This window comes from Coturnix japonica, chromosome 14 (genome assembly GCF_001577835.2).
Source record: "Coturnix japonica isolate 7356 chromosome 14, Coturnix japonica 2.1, whole genome shotgun sequence".
NCBI lineage: Eukaryota > Metazoa > Chordata > Aves > Galliformes > Phasianidae > Coturnix > Coturnix japonica.
Window position 1 is genome coordinate 10,490,479 of NC_029529.1, and position 19,369 is coordinate 10,509,847.

Below are 19,369 nucleotides of genomic sequence, written 5' to 3' on the forward strand. Positions count from 1 at the left end.
AAAAGAAAAGAATCTGACAGCAGAGAGACAGGAAGGAACTGTTTACGTGTTGCTGCCATCTTAGCAAGACTGTGCTCCGTTTACATCAGGATGTGCCTGTTTGTGTCTGTGGAGACGTGAAACTAAATCTGAGATGCTGATTGAAAGAGTCTGGAAAGTTTCCAGCTCTGAAGTACACGCTGCATTTTGCTGTGCCTGAAAATTAGGGGATAGAACAAAAGCAATTGTTTTGCCATCCCCACATGTAGAAACACAGTGGCACCACATTAAGGAGCTGCCGTCAGTCACTCCTGCCATTCACTACCATGCATTGAAAGAGTTAACTGTGCCTTAGCAGTCATGGCAACGGCTGCCTTTGATAACTGATTTTGCTCCCACGACCATAATGCCACATTTCAGAGACAGGATCAGACAAGTAATCGCAGCAAAAAGCCGTGATGAACTTTGTTTGTTCCCAATGGGGTGGTGGTAAGTGATTCCATTTCTTTCTAAATACACATTTCTTTGTTACTCTCCTCATAAAGTGTCACATGGAAATCAAGTACAAACTTGCATCACCTTGTCACCGCATTTGGTTCTTAAGCTGCATATAACCTGTGGGATGCAATTCCTCCATACAGCCTTTCCCTGCAGACTTTCTAAGAGCGGAACAGAAGAAATGTCCATCAGATCTTTTATCAAAGAAAAACCATCCAGTCCATGGAACACAGGTCAGCACAACATGCTGATTACATGAACTTTTAGAAGGGTTACATGATATGATTCGATTGACAAGTAGATGAGAAATTCAATTACCTGATCCATAACACTACCTGCCTGGAATACAGTCTAATTTTTCCTCTAAGTATATTTCCCTAGAAGTACATTACTGCTGGCAATTCTTAAGGGCTGCTGACGTTAATAAACAACCCAGCATTTCAGTCTCCCCTTGAGATCTTTAATTTGATAAATTGTCATTTTCTTTATAAGGAAAAAGAAACCGAGATCACTGCTTTTTCAGGACTATAAATTGATTCCAGTTTCCTGGGAAGGTGATATACTGCAAATGGAGCACTACAGAGATCAAAAACATTTAATGTTGCATGTAAAGATGTTTATTATTTAAAGACTTATGTAGAAAAGTCTACTGCTATCAGAACACAACTGCAGAAACAAAATACAGCTCAGTTCAGACCCGCTGTGGGCTTCTCAATAAAATGAACTATGAAAGTACACAAAAGTCTCTATATCCAAGTATAAGCAGACTTAAAAGATGGGAAGGTTAAGTGAAATTGTGCAAATAAATACTGCACACAGAGCTCTAATTTGGTTTCCTTCATTCTATGGGCTGTAAGTCAGCTCTTAGTTCAGAAGTGGCTATTTCTGAGAGTTCATGCTCCTAATTCTCTGACGGTCACAGACCCACACGTACAGCTGAGGATATGCTCCCACAGCACAGACCAGCAGGTGGGCATCCTGCTCCCCTCTGTCCACAGGAAGAGAAGAGCGGGTCCAGACACATGGAATAATCAACAGCAGTGAATGAGGGCTAGGACACGAGCTCAAATGCAGTTTCCTGCAGGAGGGAGATGGGTAATAAGCCTCATCACAGCTCTCTCACACAATCTGACCACAGGAAACATAGGTGCACCACATCAGAACTGGCTTGGACACAAGCCCATGACCTACTGATTCCACATGTTCGCAGCCTCCTTTATAAGCAAGCTGAAGTCTTCATTTTCCCTTAGAACATAAACAGCATTTGATATTTTATTTTTCCAAGACACAAATCTCTACAATATCCTTTGATTTACTAGAAATCTGAATCAAGGGAACTGCCCTAACTGACCAGTTTGGGATGAACACACATACCATTCACCAGGGGTTGGCCTCAGGTCTACAACACTGCTACCACCAGCCAACCTCGCATGGCATGGCATTTTAAGTGAACAAAAACAGGCTCAGCACCCATGATAGAAATAAAGAACAAAATACTGGACATTGTTGTGTTGACTTCAAGCAATGGTATCACGGGAACATTAGGTAGTTTATTAAAAACAAGAGGGAAGGGAAAAACAAAAGGAAAACCTTAGCAAATAGATTGAGGCCTTTTTAAAGATACAGAGACTTAAAGTGTACTCTACCTGTCAGAAAACCTTAATAAGAACAGAGGAAACTTGGCATGGTGAAATAGCAAGGTGAGGGAAGATGATAGAAGCGACAAGGCGCCCTTCAGAAACCTGAAGTCATGTCCAAGTGAGAAAAAAGGAGGGATCCCAATTTCTGTCTGATTAAAAGTAAACACACAATAAATCAAGATAAAAAGAATTTGAGATACATCTTCTTTAAAACAACTAAACTAATAATAAATCCTTTTCCAATTACATTAGAAATGGGATGCTTGCCAAGTAGTCTACAGGGCCAACAGATGGTGGTGTTAACACGCAGCTCTCAGAGGAGTTAGAACAAAGAACTCATAGACTATCCCAAGTTGGAAGAGACCCATACGGATCACAGAGTCTAAATCCTGGCTGCACACAGGACCATCCAAAAAGCAGACCATATGACTGAGAGCGTTGTCTAGATACTTCTTTAACTCTAACAAACACAGTGCTATGACTCTAGGGAGACCATTCCATACCCAGATTGACCACCCTCTCAGTGAAGGACCTTCGATGATAATTGAGAGGTCTCATAACAACATTGGCCAATTCTGACTACCCTGAAACAAATCCCATCAGGCTCCATGGATTTCTACACGTCCAGGTAGAGCAGCAAATCCCACACAGTCCTCTTGCTCAGGGCACCTGGTGTTCCAGAGCCCATCACTGGTGTTGAAGACAGAGGCAAAGAAGGCATTAAACATCTCTGCTCTGTGTTTCTATTTGTAAGGTGACCATTCACATCAATGGAAAACATTCGCCCTGGTCCCCCTTTTGTTGTTACATTTAATAGCAGACAAGGAAACTGGACCTTCTAACAACTTTGTTAGCTGCCAAGAACTTTACTAAGGTTTCTGTGCTGAATCTGTACGCCTGAAAACACAGGATTACCTTTCACGAGTGGGTGTGCATGGATTGTTTGTTCATTAGGAAGAAAATCAATAAATTGCACAATCTGGAAAGTATTCAGTCTGAGTTACAGCATGTGGGTGGGATATTTGAGTACTAGCTGTGGTGCATGGCTCCTCATGTGATCTCAGGAGAATTTAGGCTGTGACAGAACTCAGAAGGTCTTTAATCCAACCTCCTGCTCATAGCCGGGCCAACTGCTGTCAGTGCAAGCTGCTCAGGGCTTTATTCATTCTGGGCTTGGATATCTCTAGACGTACAGACTGCAAAACCTCTCTCAGCAAATGCTCACCTTCATGTCCTCCCAGTGAAAAAAGTGACTCCTTGTCACTCACCCCTTGTATTATTTTGGCCATAATACTGAACTTACCGAAGCCCAGTAGTTCCACTATAGGAAAGATACATTTAGGTAACTCCATGTTAGCAGGGAGCTTAGGGTTGGATTAAATGACCTCCAGAGATCCATTCCAATTAAAAATATTCTGCAGTTCGCTTTTGGCAGAGCTAATTTAATTGAATGCTCTTATGTCTCTATCAAATTATGCAGTCTATTTTGTTTCATGGGAATTATATTAACAAATGGAGAATAACAGACTTCTGTGAAACCTGAATAATACAGAGCCTCCTAGGAGAGCATATCATGGCGAAATGGGGATCTCTTCAAAGATGCACATGGCTTTAAAGGCCAAGCAGACAGGTAGCCTGAATTCAGACATTCCAGGAAACAGAACTGAAAGGATTTTTCCTGACACAAAACTCAATGGAGGAACAGGTGACAAAGAACTTAGTTGGGATCAGCTGTGAGCCCACAACTTCTACCCCAGGATCCCAAGCTGTACAGACAGTTCTGCTACTGCTGAGCTTTTTCCCCCTCCCGCAAGCTTCACTCTCAAGTTCCCAGAAGATTTAATGCATTTTTCTTTTGAACATTTGCTCTTTCATTTTGCACCCCTGCTGAGGTCAGAGAGTTCATATAGCCCTGTGAAAGTGGCCTTTGATACAAACCAGCTTAATCTCTATAGTTTTTCCTCATATTGTGGTCTTCAAACCTATCTCCCGCTTTTTAGATGTATAACCTCTATCTGCTGTGCTTTCATTCTTTTAAATAGCATCCTGTTTGTCCTCCAGGTTGCTCATATATCTCATCCCTCCTGCTGCTATCCAGGCAGGTGGATGGCTAACGTTTTTCCTTCTCTTTGCCAAGTTCTGGTCCTGACTCTCTCTCCTGCCACCTGGTACTACTTCATCGTTAATTTCTACATTGTTCTTATCATATCACTGTGTTTGATTTTACTTCCAATACTGTACCAAACTAAACCACTTTAGCATATGTCTCTCACCATCACTGTATGTTATGTTGGAATAGCCTTATCCAGGCCTTCTCAGCTTCTCATACTTGTACAATTTGGCATTTTCATAGCTACTACTTCAGAGGCATTTGCTTTTCTTCCAAAGCACTGTGATATATTGTTGTCTGCCAGGCACAAGCTTTCTGCGCATCAGTCTGTCATCCTCCCATTGACCTATTCCCTTCCACTTGGAACAGTTATGCAACCATATAGCTCTTCCACAAAGACGTTTTTTTTTTCCTCTCTGTTTTGCATTTACTACCAATCTCTTGGTTTTTTCTTTTGTTGTTTTACCTTCCTCTGCCTTCCCAGAGGGAAAGACTTCTGCTCAAATTGAGATTTGGCACTGAAACGTTTAAAATCTGCTTGCTGTATGAATAAATTTGTTACGTACTACATCTCCTGTCTCAACATAAACCGCATGCAGTATTTTGCAAAAATCACCTTCAGACTCTGCATTCAACCTGACCATCCTGACGACCCGTGGCTGCCGTGCTTAGCACTTAGCTTCAGGATAACTACCCAGCTCCCATTTGTCTCTGAGCCAGTGCCACTACTTGGGATCATGACCACAGCCTCAGGGCGCCCAATCCATTGGTTTGGAATAGCCCTACATATCCTATCTGAATCATGAGCCAGTGTTGACTTAGTGTTCTACCATATAAAGGATACGCGTAAATCACATCAGAGTCAAAACAAGAACCTGGTTTTAGTCAACAAACACTTTCTGCCATCCATTTTCTTTCCCTCAAAAACTCATAGGACAAAGTTGGTTTGTACACCACCATATCTTCATAATCCCATTTCCTTCATCAACAGCAGCACAGTGAAGTAGCTAGGAAGATGTATACGCTATAGCATATTCCCTTCTTTACAGCACACAGTAACAAGCATCAATTAAGTAACGCTAATACATTCCAAATACAAATCTAATTCAAACAAATTTGCCCTTTTTAAATCTCATTGCCAAATCACGTCCTACCATTGGTCCTTAGAAGCACTCAAATTGTATCTGATAAGTTCTTTGTGATAAAGAGACCAGGGAAAGCATCATCAGAAATATCAATAACATATGTAGAAGAAGTTGACTCCCCCAACCAGCAATGAGAGTCTGTCCAGCTGTCGAACACACCTTCCCAGCAAAACAGCCTTCACCTAAAAGACATTTTCTCTTTGGAAGCTAGTCCTTAAATAAGCCCAGGGAAGGGTGACCCTTCCCCTCTGGTGGGAAGCACCGGTGAATTGAATGCACCTGTGCTCCCTGGACCAGCCACCTTCTTCACCAGGTGTTCAATCATCAGTTCAGGCCATGACGTAACAGTTCCCCTACATGCACTGGTAAATCACAGTGCATGGCCATATGGATGGATTCTAGTTATGGCAGTAAAATACAAGGATATATGATTAAACAACATTGTTGTTCTTTCCACAAATGCTATCAAATGTACATGCCAGACAGAGTCAGAAAACTACATCATTTAAACTTTTTAGCTTCTGACCATAAAAATATATTGATAATAATAATAATTTAAAAAGTACTTGAAATAAGAAAGGGAAGAGTTCGGGGGGCAACTATTTTGTGAGGCCAAGGAGTCTATGAATATTGGAAGGCTTAATACCTGCCAATAAGGCTTGGATGTGCAAGAATGCTTCTTTAATTTTAGCAGTGAAGAACATGAATTCTGCTTCAAGAGTTCCGCTTAAGTAAGCCTGTAACTTCTTGTAATAATTTAAACACATCTGAGCAAAGCTAGCATTGGAAAAGTTACAAAAATTAGTTAAACGTTTATCTTACCCAATCTAACTGCCAGCATCTTGATTGTGAGGAAACAATACTTGTAATTCAAACACAGAAGGATTTATAATTTGGGGTCAGAAATGGATAACAAAGTCTCTTGCAGCAAATTAAAGAATGAAAGATGTAGCTGGGAAGCAAGCATGCTTTATGTTGGAAATATTTCTTCTGAGGATGAAGAAAGGCTTCCTTTTTACCCAGTAAGTATGAGATCAAAATATCTATGAATCAATTTAACAAAAGGTGTAACTCAAGAAATGGAGGGATATAAAATTACTCAGTGTGACATAGAGTAGGAGTGCATCTTTGCACTGGTCTGTTTTGGAGGATTTCACCCTGGTCACAGCTCCAACCCAAACCCAGCCATGTCTAGTCCCTTTTTATGAGGCAACTGTTGGCATCAACTTTCAGCTCTACTCAGTGCCATAACAAAGCACTTGGAACAGATAATCACTACAGCTGCATTGACACTGCTCTGTTGTAGCTCTACTTGTGCCACCTGCAGTACCACAACCTGAGGCTGCCCAGCCTGTTTTCTGCCAAATTGCTCAGTAATGTGAAAGCTGCCTGCTCTGGGGAATGAATACAGAAGCTGCAGCCCTCCTAATTTCCAGCATGCTTCTACGTGGTGTCTGGCTGCCCTGGCTTTGGGACTGATGCTGGTAAACCTGTCCGGTTCAACCAAATGCAGCATGATTTGCATGATTCTTCAGTTAAACTGAAGACTATGATAACTCGTTTTGCCACAGTAAAACAGCAAGAAAAGGATGAATTATTCTGATATCTAGGCTAAAGGAAGAAAATCCTGTCTGGAAAAGGAGAATTTGATGCAGAGGAAAAGAGATCAGCTACTTGGAGGGGTCCATCCCAAGGTGGAAAGAAGTGAGAAGCCCAGTCCAGTGACTGCTGAAAAAGATATTTACAAACACATGGGAAAAGCTCAGGAGGATGGACCTGTAAGAAATGAGAAGCTGATGAAAAGCTGTAGCTTCTTTCAACTGTTGGTTTAAAAGCAGCATATAAACCCATGTAGTTGACAGTGCTAAACTAAACTAAGCACGTCAAGCACCCCCCACCCCCCAACTTCATTAGGGGACCCAAAAGTCCTCTTATTCTATTGAACGTTTCTTTTGTTTTCAACTAGTGAAAAACATCCTCACTGAAACATTTCCTTTGCAAACACTATGATTAATTTAAATTCCCTGCAAAATTCTTTTTGTGCTCAAGAAAATACTAAGCAATAACAATTTGCACTGTAGGAAATAGTAAGGCAAAAGGAAGATATCTATTACTCACAAAGGCAGTTGTACTTACAACATCTGATAAGAGCTATTGCTGCAAAAAGGATTTTTAAAGTTCTTGTGGCCACAATATAAAAACTACTTCTCCATAGCATTCAAACCCTTCTGCTTTACTATGCAAGATAATACCACATAAATACAATTTAATCCAGGCATCTGAACTGCTTTCTGTAACATATGTATGACCTTTCCATTTTTATACACACCAGATCTGATAAACAGAGATTATATAAAGAGGAATCATTTGAGCTTTACTGCGTGAGTGTAGCAAAGATTGTTTTCCCCTTTTTTAGGCGATCCTAACATCCAGTGGAGTCTAACAATTAGTGAGGAACTGACTTCTGTCAGTGGTTGGAAGATTCCCTGACTGTGAGCATGCTTTACTTTGTGCCGAATACTTCCAATTCTCAAGGCTTTAAAAGCTCTGTATCACAAATCACAAAAGAAACCAAACCTCTTCTTTATTTTGATTTCCTTTTTTTTTCTTCCATACTGTCCCTGTGTTTCTTCTCAGCGGACCTGTCTGCCCAGAAACAAGAACAAAGATGAGAAACAGAAATATCTGCTAGGATTAAGAGTAAAAACAAAATCTTGAAAGCATTTAGAACAAAAGTTACCACAGTAAACCAAACTCTTGGATGCCCAGTTCCCTGGGAGAAGAAACAGCGTCCAAAAGTTGATGCTGGGATCAGAAAACACAGGTGATAGAGCAGCAGACAGAGGAGATTGGTGAGAAAAGATCTGTAAAGATGTGTGTTCACACTTGGAAAAGTGTGATGAGTCAGGTGCTGACAACCACTTGGAAGATAATCCTGCAGAGCACTAGCTATCCTATGAAGGTGTGCTGTCAAACTTTAAGGTACACTGTTTCCCTAAGCAGCTGGCATGTCTTAGAACGCAGAAATGTCTAAATTCATTGCTAAGTGAAAGGCCCTGCAATATAAAAATAATTGAAGTAATAATCCTGCGGTCATCTAAATAACCATCATTTGTATTTCTTACATGCAGTTGATAATAATGTTGATTATTTGGCTTTGTGATGACATACTCAAAGGGCTGGAGGGGCACGGTGCAATTATCATACCATCACAGAACTGTTAAGGTTGGAAAAGACCACTAAGATCAACCCCACCCCACCATGTCCCTCATTGCCATGCACCCTTTTGAACACCTCCAGGGATGATGACTCCACCACCTCCTTGGGCACAACTTAAGGCCATCACATCTCATCCTACCAGTTACCCAGGAGCACAAACCAACCCCCACCTCACCACAGCCTCCTTTCAGGAGTTGTAGGGAGCAATAACATCTCCCATGAGCTCCCTGAAGACTAAACAACCCCATTCCCTCAGCTGCTCCCCATCAGACTTGTGCTCCAGGCACCTCACAGCACCACCGCCCATCTCTGGGCACAATCCAGGGCCTCAGTGTCTTTCTTGAAGTGAGGGTCTGAAAATTACCACTGCACAGAAGCACTCCTCCAGCACAGGACACTGAAATAAAAGAAGATCTGGTGCTGAGGAAGCAGTTGTAGATGACAAGATGGCAAGAGAGGGCAAAGCGAAGTCCGCTAAGGGAAGGAATTATCTGCTCTACCAAGCATTACCTTTGCAGATTTGACGTCATAACTGTTCTCACAGAGCAGCATCTCTTAAGGACTTCCTACATTATTTTTAAGAGAACAAGGCTGGAGCCCAGTGATTCTGTATAAAGGACCCCCCAGGGTCCTTGCAGGGTGGAAGGAAGGGTCACTCAATCCAAAGACCAGCAAGTGAATGCAAACTCCCTCACCACAGATAATTGTGCTCATCCATGGAGCACACAAACACAGCATGACAAACATCACCAGCCTCAGTGCTTGGGTACAGGGTCTGTGCCCTGTGCACACAGACCATGCTCACAGCACATCAACCAGCAGCGTCCTACAGACCCATTTCACTTGGTATTGTGACAGACATCACTTCTACTTATTACATACTTTAAAATTTGAATTCCTCTGGGGCTTTGCTGACCTCCAGAGCAAACCCTGACAGACAGAGAATTACACTGCCATACCCATAGCAAAATCAGCCTTTCAGTTTGTTCCTCATCAGCTTAGAATAGAAAAGCCAAAGCATTATTCCATCCCCTCCTTCTCCCGGTCACATCCCTGCCAGGCTGGTACATGACCAAAGCATTTCGCAGCCACACTGATCCCTTTGGGAAGGAAGGTGTGACTCTGCCCCAGTCCTGCTCAGCCGTCAGCATGATGCAGTCTCCTCCGAGGGATGCTCAGGAGCGCGGTGGTACAGCATCTGTCCCTGTCGCCCGGCTCCTGCTGAGCATCCCCTGTCTCTCCGTGCTGGAAGAGAACAGCGAGTCCTGCAGCCTGCAGGTGTCTCCCAGCAGAGGAAGCTGCAGAGCCCCTGGGGATCATGTGTGGTACCCGAGCAGATGTTGACTTGCTCTCGGTGCTCTTGGTGAGACAGACCCTCTCTGATCCTCTCACTGCCTGCAAGAGGACGGCCGCACTCCGGCGCCTGCAGCTGCTCCTTTAACATACAAAGGCAGGATTTCAAGTGAAGAGAAGAATGGGAGTCTGGCTGCAGCGTTTCCTTCGCTGCTACAACAGCAGATTGGAAGAAACTGAGAGTTTCGGTGCCTGGAAAACTGGATTCTGAATCGTGAGAGGCTTTGAAACACCACCCCCGCCCCCCAAATAAAACAAAAACCTTTGACTTCTTCTCTCAGCAGGAGGGGGAGGGAGGGCGGATTTACCATGAAGACAAATCGAAGATGCAGAGCCCTGCTAGCAGTGAGTCTGAATCTGATGGCTCTCCTCTTCTCTACAACAGCTTTTATCACGACCCACTGGTGTGAGGGCACGCAGAGGGTCCCCAAGCCGAGCTGTGGGAAAGAGAAGAAGACAAACTGCCTCAACTACAGTGGGAATGAGACTGCCAATGAGACAAACCAGAATGTGGTTCATTACAGCTGGGAGACGGGAGATGACCGCTTCCTTTTCAGGTATTTCCACACTGGGATCTGGTACTCCTGTGAGGAAAATATCAATGCTGCTGGTAAGTGTAAAACAACTTCCTTCCAGCTTGTGTTGTTTTGTGTTTGGCTCAGTGTAATGAACACACAGACAAGCTGTTCTGTGCTGTAGCTAACACAGATTTTGCCCTGCAGAGTGAGGCAGAATTTTAACAGTTGTTCGTTGAAACACAACCTGTTCCAAACGAGAGCAGAAATTTGCTTGTTTACCTGCTGGCTGATGCAGGGTCTAAGCTTTGTGTGCTATCCCCCTTAGCGGGCACTGCAGCTGGGCACTGCTCAGAGCTTCGCCTCCCAGAGCTGCTCCATGCAGCGCACTAAAGGCACCGGCTGTTAGTTGTTATGGAGATTCTGACATTTACCCTATCGGATTGAGATTGCCCCCTAAATAACCCAAAGGGCAGTGGTCTGAATGACGGGAAAAGCGCAGCGCTTCCGATTTTTATCAGGCTGTAGCCTAGAGTTCCTCTTTTCTAAGTAAATGAGCGCTCGGATCCTTCCTGGTGCCTAGATTATACACGGTATATACTGGAGCAGAGAAAAGGTAGTTAAAGGGCAGAACTGGGCACAGAAAAGCTCATTTCTGTTGGCTGCTCAGCCATTTACTTACTGAGAATCACTAGAGAAGACGGCTTCAGTTTATCAGTGAATTCATTTCCCTTTCTGTACCCTGGAATTTACCAACAAATAAAACACTGGAGGATGGATGGAAGGCAGTCCTGCTTCCAGAGTTCTCAAAGCTCACATCCAGACTCGGATGTGAAGGAGCTGTCCTGCCATTACCCAAAGAGTGAATCAAGAGCAGCTCACCACTGTGGAGAGAGGAGAACAGCACATCATGCCATCACTACCCTGTGAGCATCTGCTATACAGCGGGGCAAACTTAGTGAGCAGCTCACAGTCCACTTCATCCCAAGGTGGTGGTGAACACTCACTGGTAGTTTGGGGTTAGCACTTCAAGTTGGCCATTACAACTCAATTTGATGTAAGAAAAAAGAAGCTGAGGAACTCCAGCCTTCAGAGTGTCAACAAGTGACCCCATGCTAAAATAAGAGCACCAAAGTAACCCTTTTGACATTATGGGGAGGGGGGGGGAAGAAAAAGGAACATTTTTCTTATGGATTTGGAAATAAACTGAGGCCACAGCAGACTATGTGAGTAGTTTAAGACCCTCCAACATTATAAGCATCTTGTTGTTTTTATATCACAAACAAACATGCCTGAACTCCTTGCGGATATTGCAAGCTTTCCAAGCCAAGCTTTATGTTTAGCATAACTTGTGACAATGGGGCTCTAATCTGAAACCTGAATTATCTGTGGGCAAAGAGAAATATGGTGATCAGTTCTGTGTTGAGTAAACAAAGCCATGCTGTAGTGAGTGATTTTAGGAGGTGGCTGAAAGCCAGCTTTAGAAAGTTGTGGTGAAAGCAGGAGAGAGGTTTGTTTCTCCTCTCCAGCACACCACCACAGCAGCCTCATCATGGATGTTTTATCTTACTTATAACACTAACTTGGTGAAAAGAACTTTTCAACTAGCAGATAAGGAGCAGGCAACCTTTAGAATCCAACCAGGTATAAGGTTATGTTGGCTTAGACAAACAGTTGCTTTGTTTGGGTTTTACAATAGATTTTCTGGTAAAGACAGGAATGGTGTGATGGACACAGATCTGAATTTGGCCCATAAGAGTGTCAACACATGAAAGGTCTTCATCCAGACTTAGTGGTCTCTGCCTGTGGTCACTGCTTATACATACAGTCCCTCTGCTCAATACATCTGCAAGTAAACAATTCCATAGGTTTACTGCACTGACCACAGTTCTCTAAGTATTGCAAGTCACCATGTCATCAATAATTCCCTTGGATGCCAGGAGAATGCCAAGAATATGCCACTTAGCATAGAGAAAATCGTGTATTAAATCCATCCAAATCAGTACCTAAAAGGCACCACATACTTCTGATACTGTTTTTCTTAAAGCTTTACAAACACAATACTGAAAGTGACTGCATAGGAAATTTATCAGCCCCTAATCATCTTTGAGGTCCTTTGCTGGACTCTCTCTGGAACTTCCCTGTCTTTCTTGAACCGAAGAGCATAGGACACAGTGCTCCAGTACGGCTTCACCAGGGCAGAGTAGAGGGGGAGGATCACCTCCTCAACCTGCTGGCCACGCTCTTTTTAATGCACTCCAGGATATCACTGGCCTTCCTAGACACAAGAACACACTGTTGTCGCATGGTCAACCTGTTGTCCATCAGTAAACCCAAGTTGTTCTCTGCAGAACTCCTCTTCAGCAGAACTCTCTCAGCCTCTCATCAGAAAGTTCAATTCCAGTCAGTTCTCCATCCAATTCTTGGTCTTTCTGAATGGCAAGATGTCCAAGATTCTCACACAATCCACATACTGAATGCATAATTACCAGCATATTTCATTTAGCCAAAGTGCTGTTCCTAATAGGTCTTGTAAATCTACTGTGCTGCTATCAGTGTTATCCAGTGTCTTGGAGATCCTTCACCCCGTGTTTCAATAACACTATACACTAAAAACTGTTCTGAACAACCTACACAGGACATTCTCATAAACATAATGCTTGCTTGACAGTCTTCTTTTAGCCCACTTCTGATGTCATCAACAGCCACTAGCTAGGCAGAGTCCTTTCAGTAACCGCTCCATAACTTTACACCAGTCAGTATACAGTACATATGGCCACAGACTATAGGGAGTATCATTCCTACAGCTCCTGACCTTTCCCTGAACACTCACTGCAGATGTCTGAATGAATCCCACCGGCAGTGCCAGTAATTGTCTGTGTTGTTGTGATACCATCAAAACAAAAATGGTTTGAGTTTCTTTCCACTGCTTATTCAAAACATCTGCTTAAATTCCAGATGTAGGGCTGCAAAAACATGCCTGTATGGAGACCAGCAAAGTGAGCCCTCCTCTCGTTCCTAGGTTTCACTAACATCTTTAACAGATGTTGAATGTTTGTGATTATTTCTGAAATATTTTGTGAACATAAAGTTTATTTTTATCCAGCATCCTCAGGTCTGCTACAGAATCTGAAAAACATTTTGCATCTGAGAAAGAACATTTTTGAATTCTCTCTGGGAAAAGAGGCACTTGAGCACATATATCCCTCCTGTAGTTGAATCCTGTAACTACTTAGCACAGCTTCTGACTCAAAAGTATGTTGAATTCCAACCTCCTTGAAGGAGGATGGTGGTTCTCCTTTCCAGAGTGGGTTCAATGCTTTGGATACCAAACAGGTGAAGAAAACTGTATTTCTAGGCTTGTTTTGCATTACTGGAATCCTATTTCAAAAGCAAGGTGTGTTGTGCCACCAGATATCCATTAGCACTCTTCAAAGAGTAAATCATTGAATGGTTTGTGTTGGAATCATCTACTTCTAATCCCGCTGCCACAAATAGGGTTACCAGCAACTCTGTAAGACACGAGATCAGGCTGCCCAGGACCTCATCCAGCCAAGCCTTGAACACCACCAGGGCTGGAGCACAGGAGAGTAGAACTAACCTGATATACAAAGATGCATCAAAGTGGACCACAAATATAGCCACTAAAAGCATAGAATCCCATCTGCAGAAGGAGCCAGAGAAATGGAGAGGGGCATCCTGCAGTATTGAATAAATCTGTAACATATGAAGACAAAAGCTCACCATACATTTTTGCAGCATGAAGTATAGAAACAGCACTGCTTCACCCTTCTCTCTCCAACAACATGATAATAAGAATATGTGACTCACCATAGGCAGCTGTCCAGGGCAAAAGCACCTGTGAATAAATAATTAAAAAGCAAGGGGAATTGGGAAATCTTATTGCATTATGAAAAATGTAATATAATTGGTATAACTGAAACCTGGTGGGTCTATTCACAACTGGAACGTAAAAATTGCTAGTTACAAATTGCTTAGGAAGGAAAGAGTGGGTAAAAGAAATTGAGGAGGTTTAGCTTTGTATTAAAGAGATAATTTCCAGCGATAGAGGAACTGAACTCAGGGGGCACAGATAGTTTCCATCTGAGAATGCTGAAATAATTGGCACATGAAAATGCAGTTTTGGTAGTAATAATCTTTCATGAATCTTCACATTTCTGTATTCAGAGAGGAAGATGGGTAAAAATAATAGAGACCACCTGACTCGGCAACATTAGGACAGGTTTTAGGGAAAGCAGTCAGTACAAGGCAACAACTGGATACTGTCAAAGGTGCAATTTTATCTAAGGTAGAACTAGACAAGAGTAATGTACTAGAGCCAGCCTCTGTGGATTTTCACAAAGCATCTGATGGAATGTCCCACTGAAAATTCTTCATAGAGCTGCAGACTGCAGAGGGAATGGTAACAGCAGGTTGCTAGGTATCCACATATTTCCACAGTGGAAAACAGCCAGAGCCTCTTCAAACTGGAGAAAAAGCACAAAGCACAGAGAACTATAACAGTGATATTGATGGGGAATGACAGGGTTCAAACAAAAAATATCATTGACTTCTTCTACAATTTAAGAACGAGAGACATAACAGATAAATAGAAATATTTCCTTCTAAAGAGTACCCTGCCATAGAATGATGTGAAGGTGAAAACTGAGGACTGCAAGCTGAGGCAATTAATATAAAAAGAGCAAAGAACACAGAGGAGATCAGATACATCAAGCAGTCCTCAGGTTTGGTCTTGAGACTGATTTGATTATAGCTGAGATTAGCAATCTACAGAAAAGAACCAGAGACACAATTAACATCATTCAATTTCTTTAAATAAAAGTAAAACAGAAATCAAAACCAATGCAAAACCCACAGCAAACCAATGGACATTAACAAAGCAGGTGTATGTGCCTCTACTGATCAACATCATCATTACAGTCAATAGAGAGTAATGAATACTTTGAGAGAAGGTTTCAGACTTCCTGGAGTGGGATGAACAAAGCCCTGTGATGACCTGTTCTCCTCGCTGGCCAGAAAAGGAATCTGTCCAAGAAATTGCCATTCTAACATGGGAATCTTAATCTGAAGTGAACAATCTTACTTTAAACGCACTCCTCACATACCCTGTGTCACAAAGTCTGATATTATATTGCTGTTACAAAGATTTATCTCCATAACTAAAAACATGAGCTGACATCACAGAGCAGTAAGAATAGTATTGAAGTAAATAAATCTAAAAGCATAAATTACGCAGTTCTGTGAGGTCACAAGAACTCAATGGTAGGGAAAAAGAAACAAGATGTGGGCCAGTATTTGTCTGCGAGGTGGCCGCCAGCTGCCAGAGTGCTTCAATAGAAAGTAAAAGTGTTATTCTGTGGATGAATCAGCAGCACTGTGCATTTGGTTAACACCATCATGAATTGTTAGGGTAAGAAAAGGGGAGTGCAGAATAGATGCACTGTGGGATTTCTAAGGTAGTTGAGAAGAGAATTTCCTTCAAGACAAGAAAAGAAAGAAGCTGTCCTCTTTAGCAGAACAAATCAAATATCAAGAGGGGCTAAAATAGTACCATATAAACACACATACATACATATATATTCAAATATCGACGTAATAATTGATAATAAATGATTTAAGTTACTTATCACTGAGAAGAAACATGAAGATGCAAGGAGGGGCTCTCAGAAACTGAGTGCCTGGAATTCACCGCCACAGAGGGCAGTGTGAGCAAAGGAAATGACTGAAATAGTGATAGTTTTAAATTTGCAGAAAGAGCCGTGTGACAAAAGAGCAATGTTTCTGGCACGAGGAAGCTTGGAGTGAATCCTGCATAACTGATTTGTTGGTATCTTGAGGAGGTTTGAAAGAAGCCATCTTGGTCTGACTGCCTTTTGTCACACTATGTTTATATTGTATTAAATTATATAGCATCCATGCTTCAGGGTTTCCACTGGTCATTGGTAGGAGCCAAGAAAAAATAGCCGCTGGCTTGATGCACATCGTATTTTCTGGAGGGTTTTATGCCTTCTCTAAAGCATCAGAAATTGGCTACAGATGGAGATTGTGCAAGGGTGCTTTGCTGCTCTCCACATTATTACAGCTTCTCAGAATCTAATTGGTATGTCTGTTCATACACTGAACATTAAATTGATGATCTAATTTGCTATCAGAAGAGAAACCTCCTCCAGGTTAGATAACAAGGATGGTAATGGATTTTTGCCTTCTTTTAGAACACGGGGAAAGGTCCATTTCAGGAAAGCACCTGCGACTCCTATTAACAAATGCTGAGGTTTTGCTTGTAAGGTAGGATTATGCTGGCCATAGGAATTTAACCGGTGTAATAGGAGTCCTCATAATGATTCTTGTTCTTCTTTCCCTCTTGTACATAACAGCTGTGGTTTCTGGGGTCATTGCTTTATTACAGACCTTCAGGTTTCTGTACAGTAATGGGGATGTTTTGTGGGAATTCTGGATTTGAGGTCCTCCTGATCCTGCTATACACAGGATAGCTGTATAAACATGTATCATAAATTGTGAATATAAAGATGAGGCTAGCACGGTAAATGCTGAGACTGGCAATAAAGCAAAGGGACAAGGCAAGGCACCAATCCTACCTTGCTAAATTTCTTCATCTCACAAACAAAAACTACAAACTACATCACTTTCTCCTTGAATGAGTCCATCCTCCCATCCTCGGACACTTACCCCATCAGTCTTAAAGAAGCAGTCTAGTTGCTTGTAGATGGAATAAACTTCAAAGAATTAGAAGATAAACAAACAGGTCCCATATAATATATAATTGAGACTGTTACCTCAGTGGCAGTTACTGCAAAATATGATCAGATGCATTCAAGCCTACAGATCAGATGGAATATCAATCACCACAGTATCCTCCTGGATTTAAACTACACCATACTAATTCCTGATTTTAAGGTTTCCCTTATGTGGAATTAGCGGAGCTAAAATAGGTAAAATTAAAAATTGACTTACCTGACAGATCTCAAAGTAAGGAATTATCAGGGAGTAGGGTCACTTCTAGCATGATCCCCTGTTAATCATGCTTTGCTGTAATGTTATTCAGTATTCTTGTTGGTAATCTAAATGGTAATATAAATCTTCACTGATCTAACTTGCCAATGACTTAAAGACTACAGACGGTAGCAAATAATGAGAAGCAGATGTTTTTACTGTGGAATGACACGGCCTGTATGAATAATCACAGTCAAGCAAAAATTTACTTTAAGCCGTTCCACCTTGCACTTGGCTGCCTCATGGGGCACAGGGAGAGAAGGGCATAAGCCACGCTTACTGGGAATCGGGTTCATTCCACTATGTTCAGACTCATTAGATTTAGAGACAAAAACACCGTATCATACTGTCACTCAGACTGATTTCATTCTGAGTTATCTGACCAGACCAAAGAATGTTAAATGAATTAATGCAACCCCTCTTTGCTTCCTGTGCTTTTATTAGATATTTTAGAAGTTTAGAAAGCAAGCTAACAAAATCAGTGATGTTCTTTAAGCCTTTTAAATCACAACTCTCTCTACAGGATCAAGTGCTTAATCTGTCAAGGAAAGGCTTGATCTGGAGATGGTGTCTGGATGCAGGACTCCAACATATGCTAAGTTTGAGGAGGAGAAGGCGACTCCTTCCAGGATAGCGAGGCCTTGCAGAGAGATCCTGACAAAAGCAAGGGCTGGGCAATCACCAAGTGTAGGTCCCTTCCAAATTAGGATACTCTCTGGTTCTTTCTAGTGACTCATGTTCACAGCAACATGCCATGCCTTGCCATTGTAGTAACACTCTGTTCTGAATCTGTCCTTTCCTCCATTTTTAGTGCACATTAGCTTTTGATGTTTTCATTTTCTGGAGTAATCCTAACCGTGAAACAGAGTTTCCTTCTTTGCTCTCAGAGACTTTCATCTCTGCTTGCTCTGCTTATGTATTTCTGTGGCTAGGGCACAGATCCAATACGAATACTCTGGCTGGGCGTTATCTGGAGAGAAGTGCTGGCATGGTTAAAAGAGGATCCATGCTGACCCACAGCTACTAATTGGAAAGAGTGGAAGATACTCCTTTGATCTTTCCTAATCACCAGCCTGAAGGGAACTGCTAATGCAGTCACATAAGAAACTGTAGAAGACATCATGCATATATATACAGTGAGGTATATATATCAGCTACATTTTCTGTCAGAAGCATTATTTCTGGTCATCCATGGTTTCCTGGAAACCTGATAGTCCCCCAGATAATGGACTCCCTGATAACTAGCACGTTTTGGCATATTTACATTAGCAAGATTACTCTTCACAGCACTTACTCACAAATGACAGCAAACGGGAAGTGGACAAAATGGCAGCTTTGCGCCCTGAGGTCCCCACAGAGCCAGTGAGTAGGAAACAACTCTGCTTTCCCATTAGCTGTCTGGAATGGCACCTTAGCATCTGGAAAGAGATGAGTTTTGTAGAGACATTGAGGTTTCAAGCTAAGTGCAATGTTTCTGATCACAAAGGGTCAAAGTCGTCACCTCTGCAATGGACAGGTACAAATTCTCATCTTTCCATTCTTTGGTTTGAATCAAAACCGTGCCCGATTTCATGCTTTCCATCTGATAAAGTCAGGTCTAACTTGACATCAGAATCACTGAAAGCCTCTCTTGGCACCACTGTGCTCTCAAGTTCTGTTTTTCATCTACTCAAATTATGCCCATCTATATGCGTGTACACAAAGGGCCCATCAACCCATTGGGCCTTACAAAGATAGTCAGATGAGACTTGTGACTTCCATGTGTTTCAATTAGACGTGAGTATGATGAAGCAGCTTTCTTTCAGCAACTGTGAAGGATTTTCCCATCAGTCAGGGTTTTGGTGCAGAAAACACAGTTGCCATGGCACACAGTCTGAC

At 42.2% G+C, this 19,369-nt stretch overlaps 1 protein-coding gene across 4 annotated transcripts in view; it reads left to right on the plus strand.

Moving 5' to 3' along the window:
• The first annotated feature begins 384 nt into the window (after positions 1 to 384).
• The window catches only part of GSG1L (GSG1 like), a 58,149-nt gene continuing 39,164 nt past the window's right edge, over positions 385 to 19,369 (plus strand). The window contains exons 1-2 of one of the 4 annotated variants that reach the window (XM_032447559.1): positions 385 to 468; positions 10,330 to 10,554. In XM_032447559.1, the coding sequence (XP_032303450.1) occupies positions 438 to 468; positions 10,330 to 10,554 (256 nt within the window). In that variant the 5' untranslated portion in view covers positions 385 to 437. Of the gene's footprint in view, positions 469 to 9,534; positions 10,555 to 19,369 lie in introns of those variants that run through there. The other 3 variants (XM_032447560.1, XM_015877312.2, XM_015877310.2) reach the window with 3 other exon arrangements.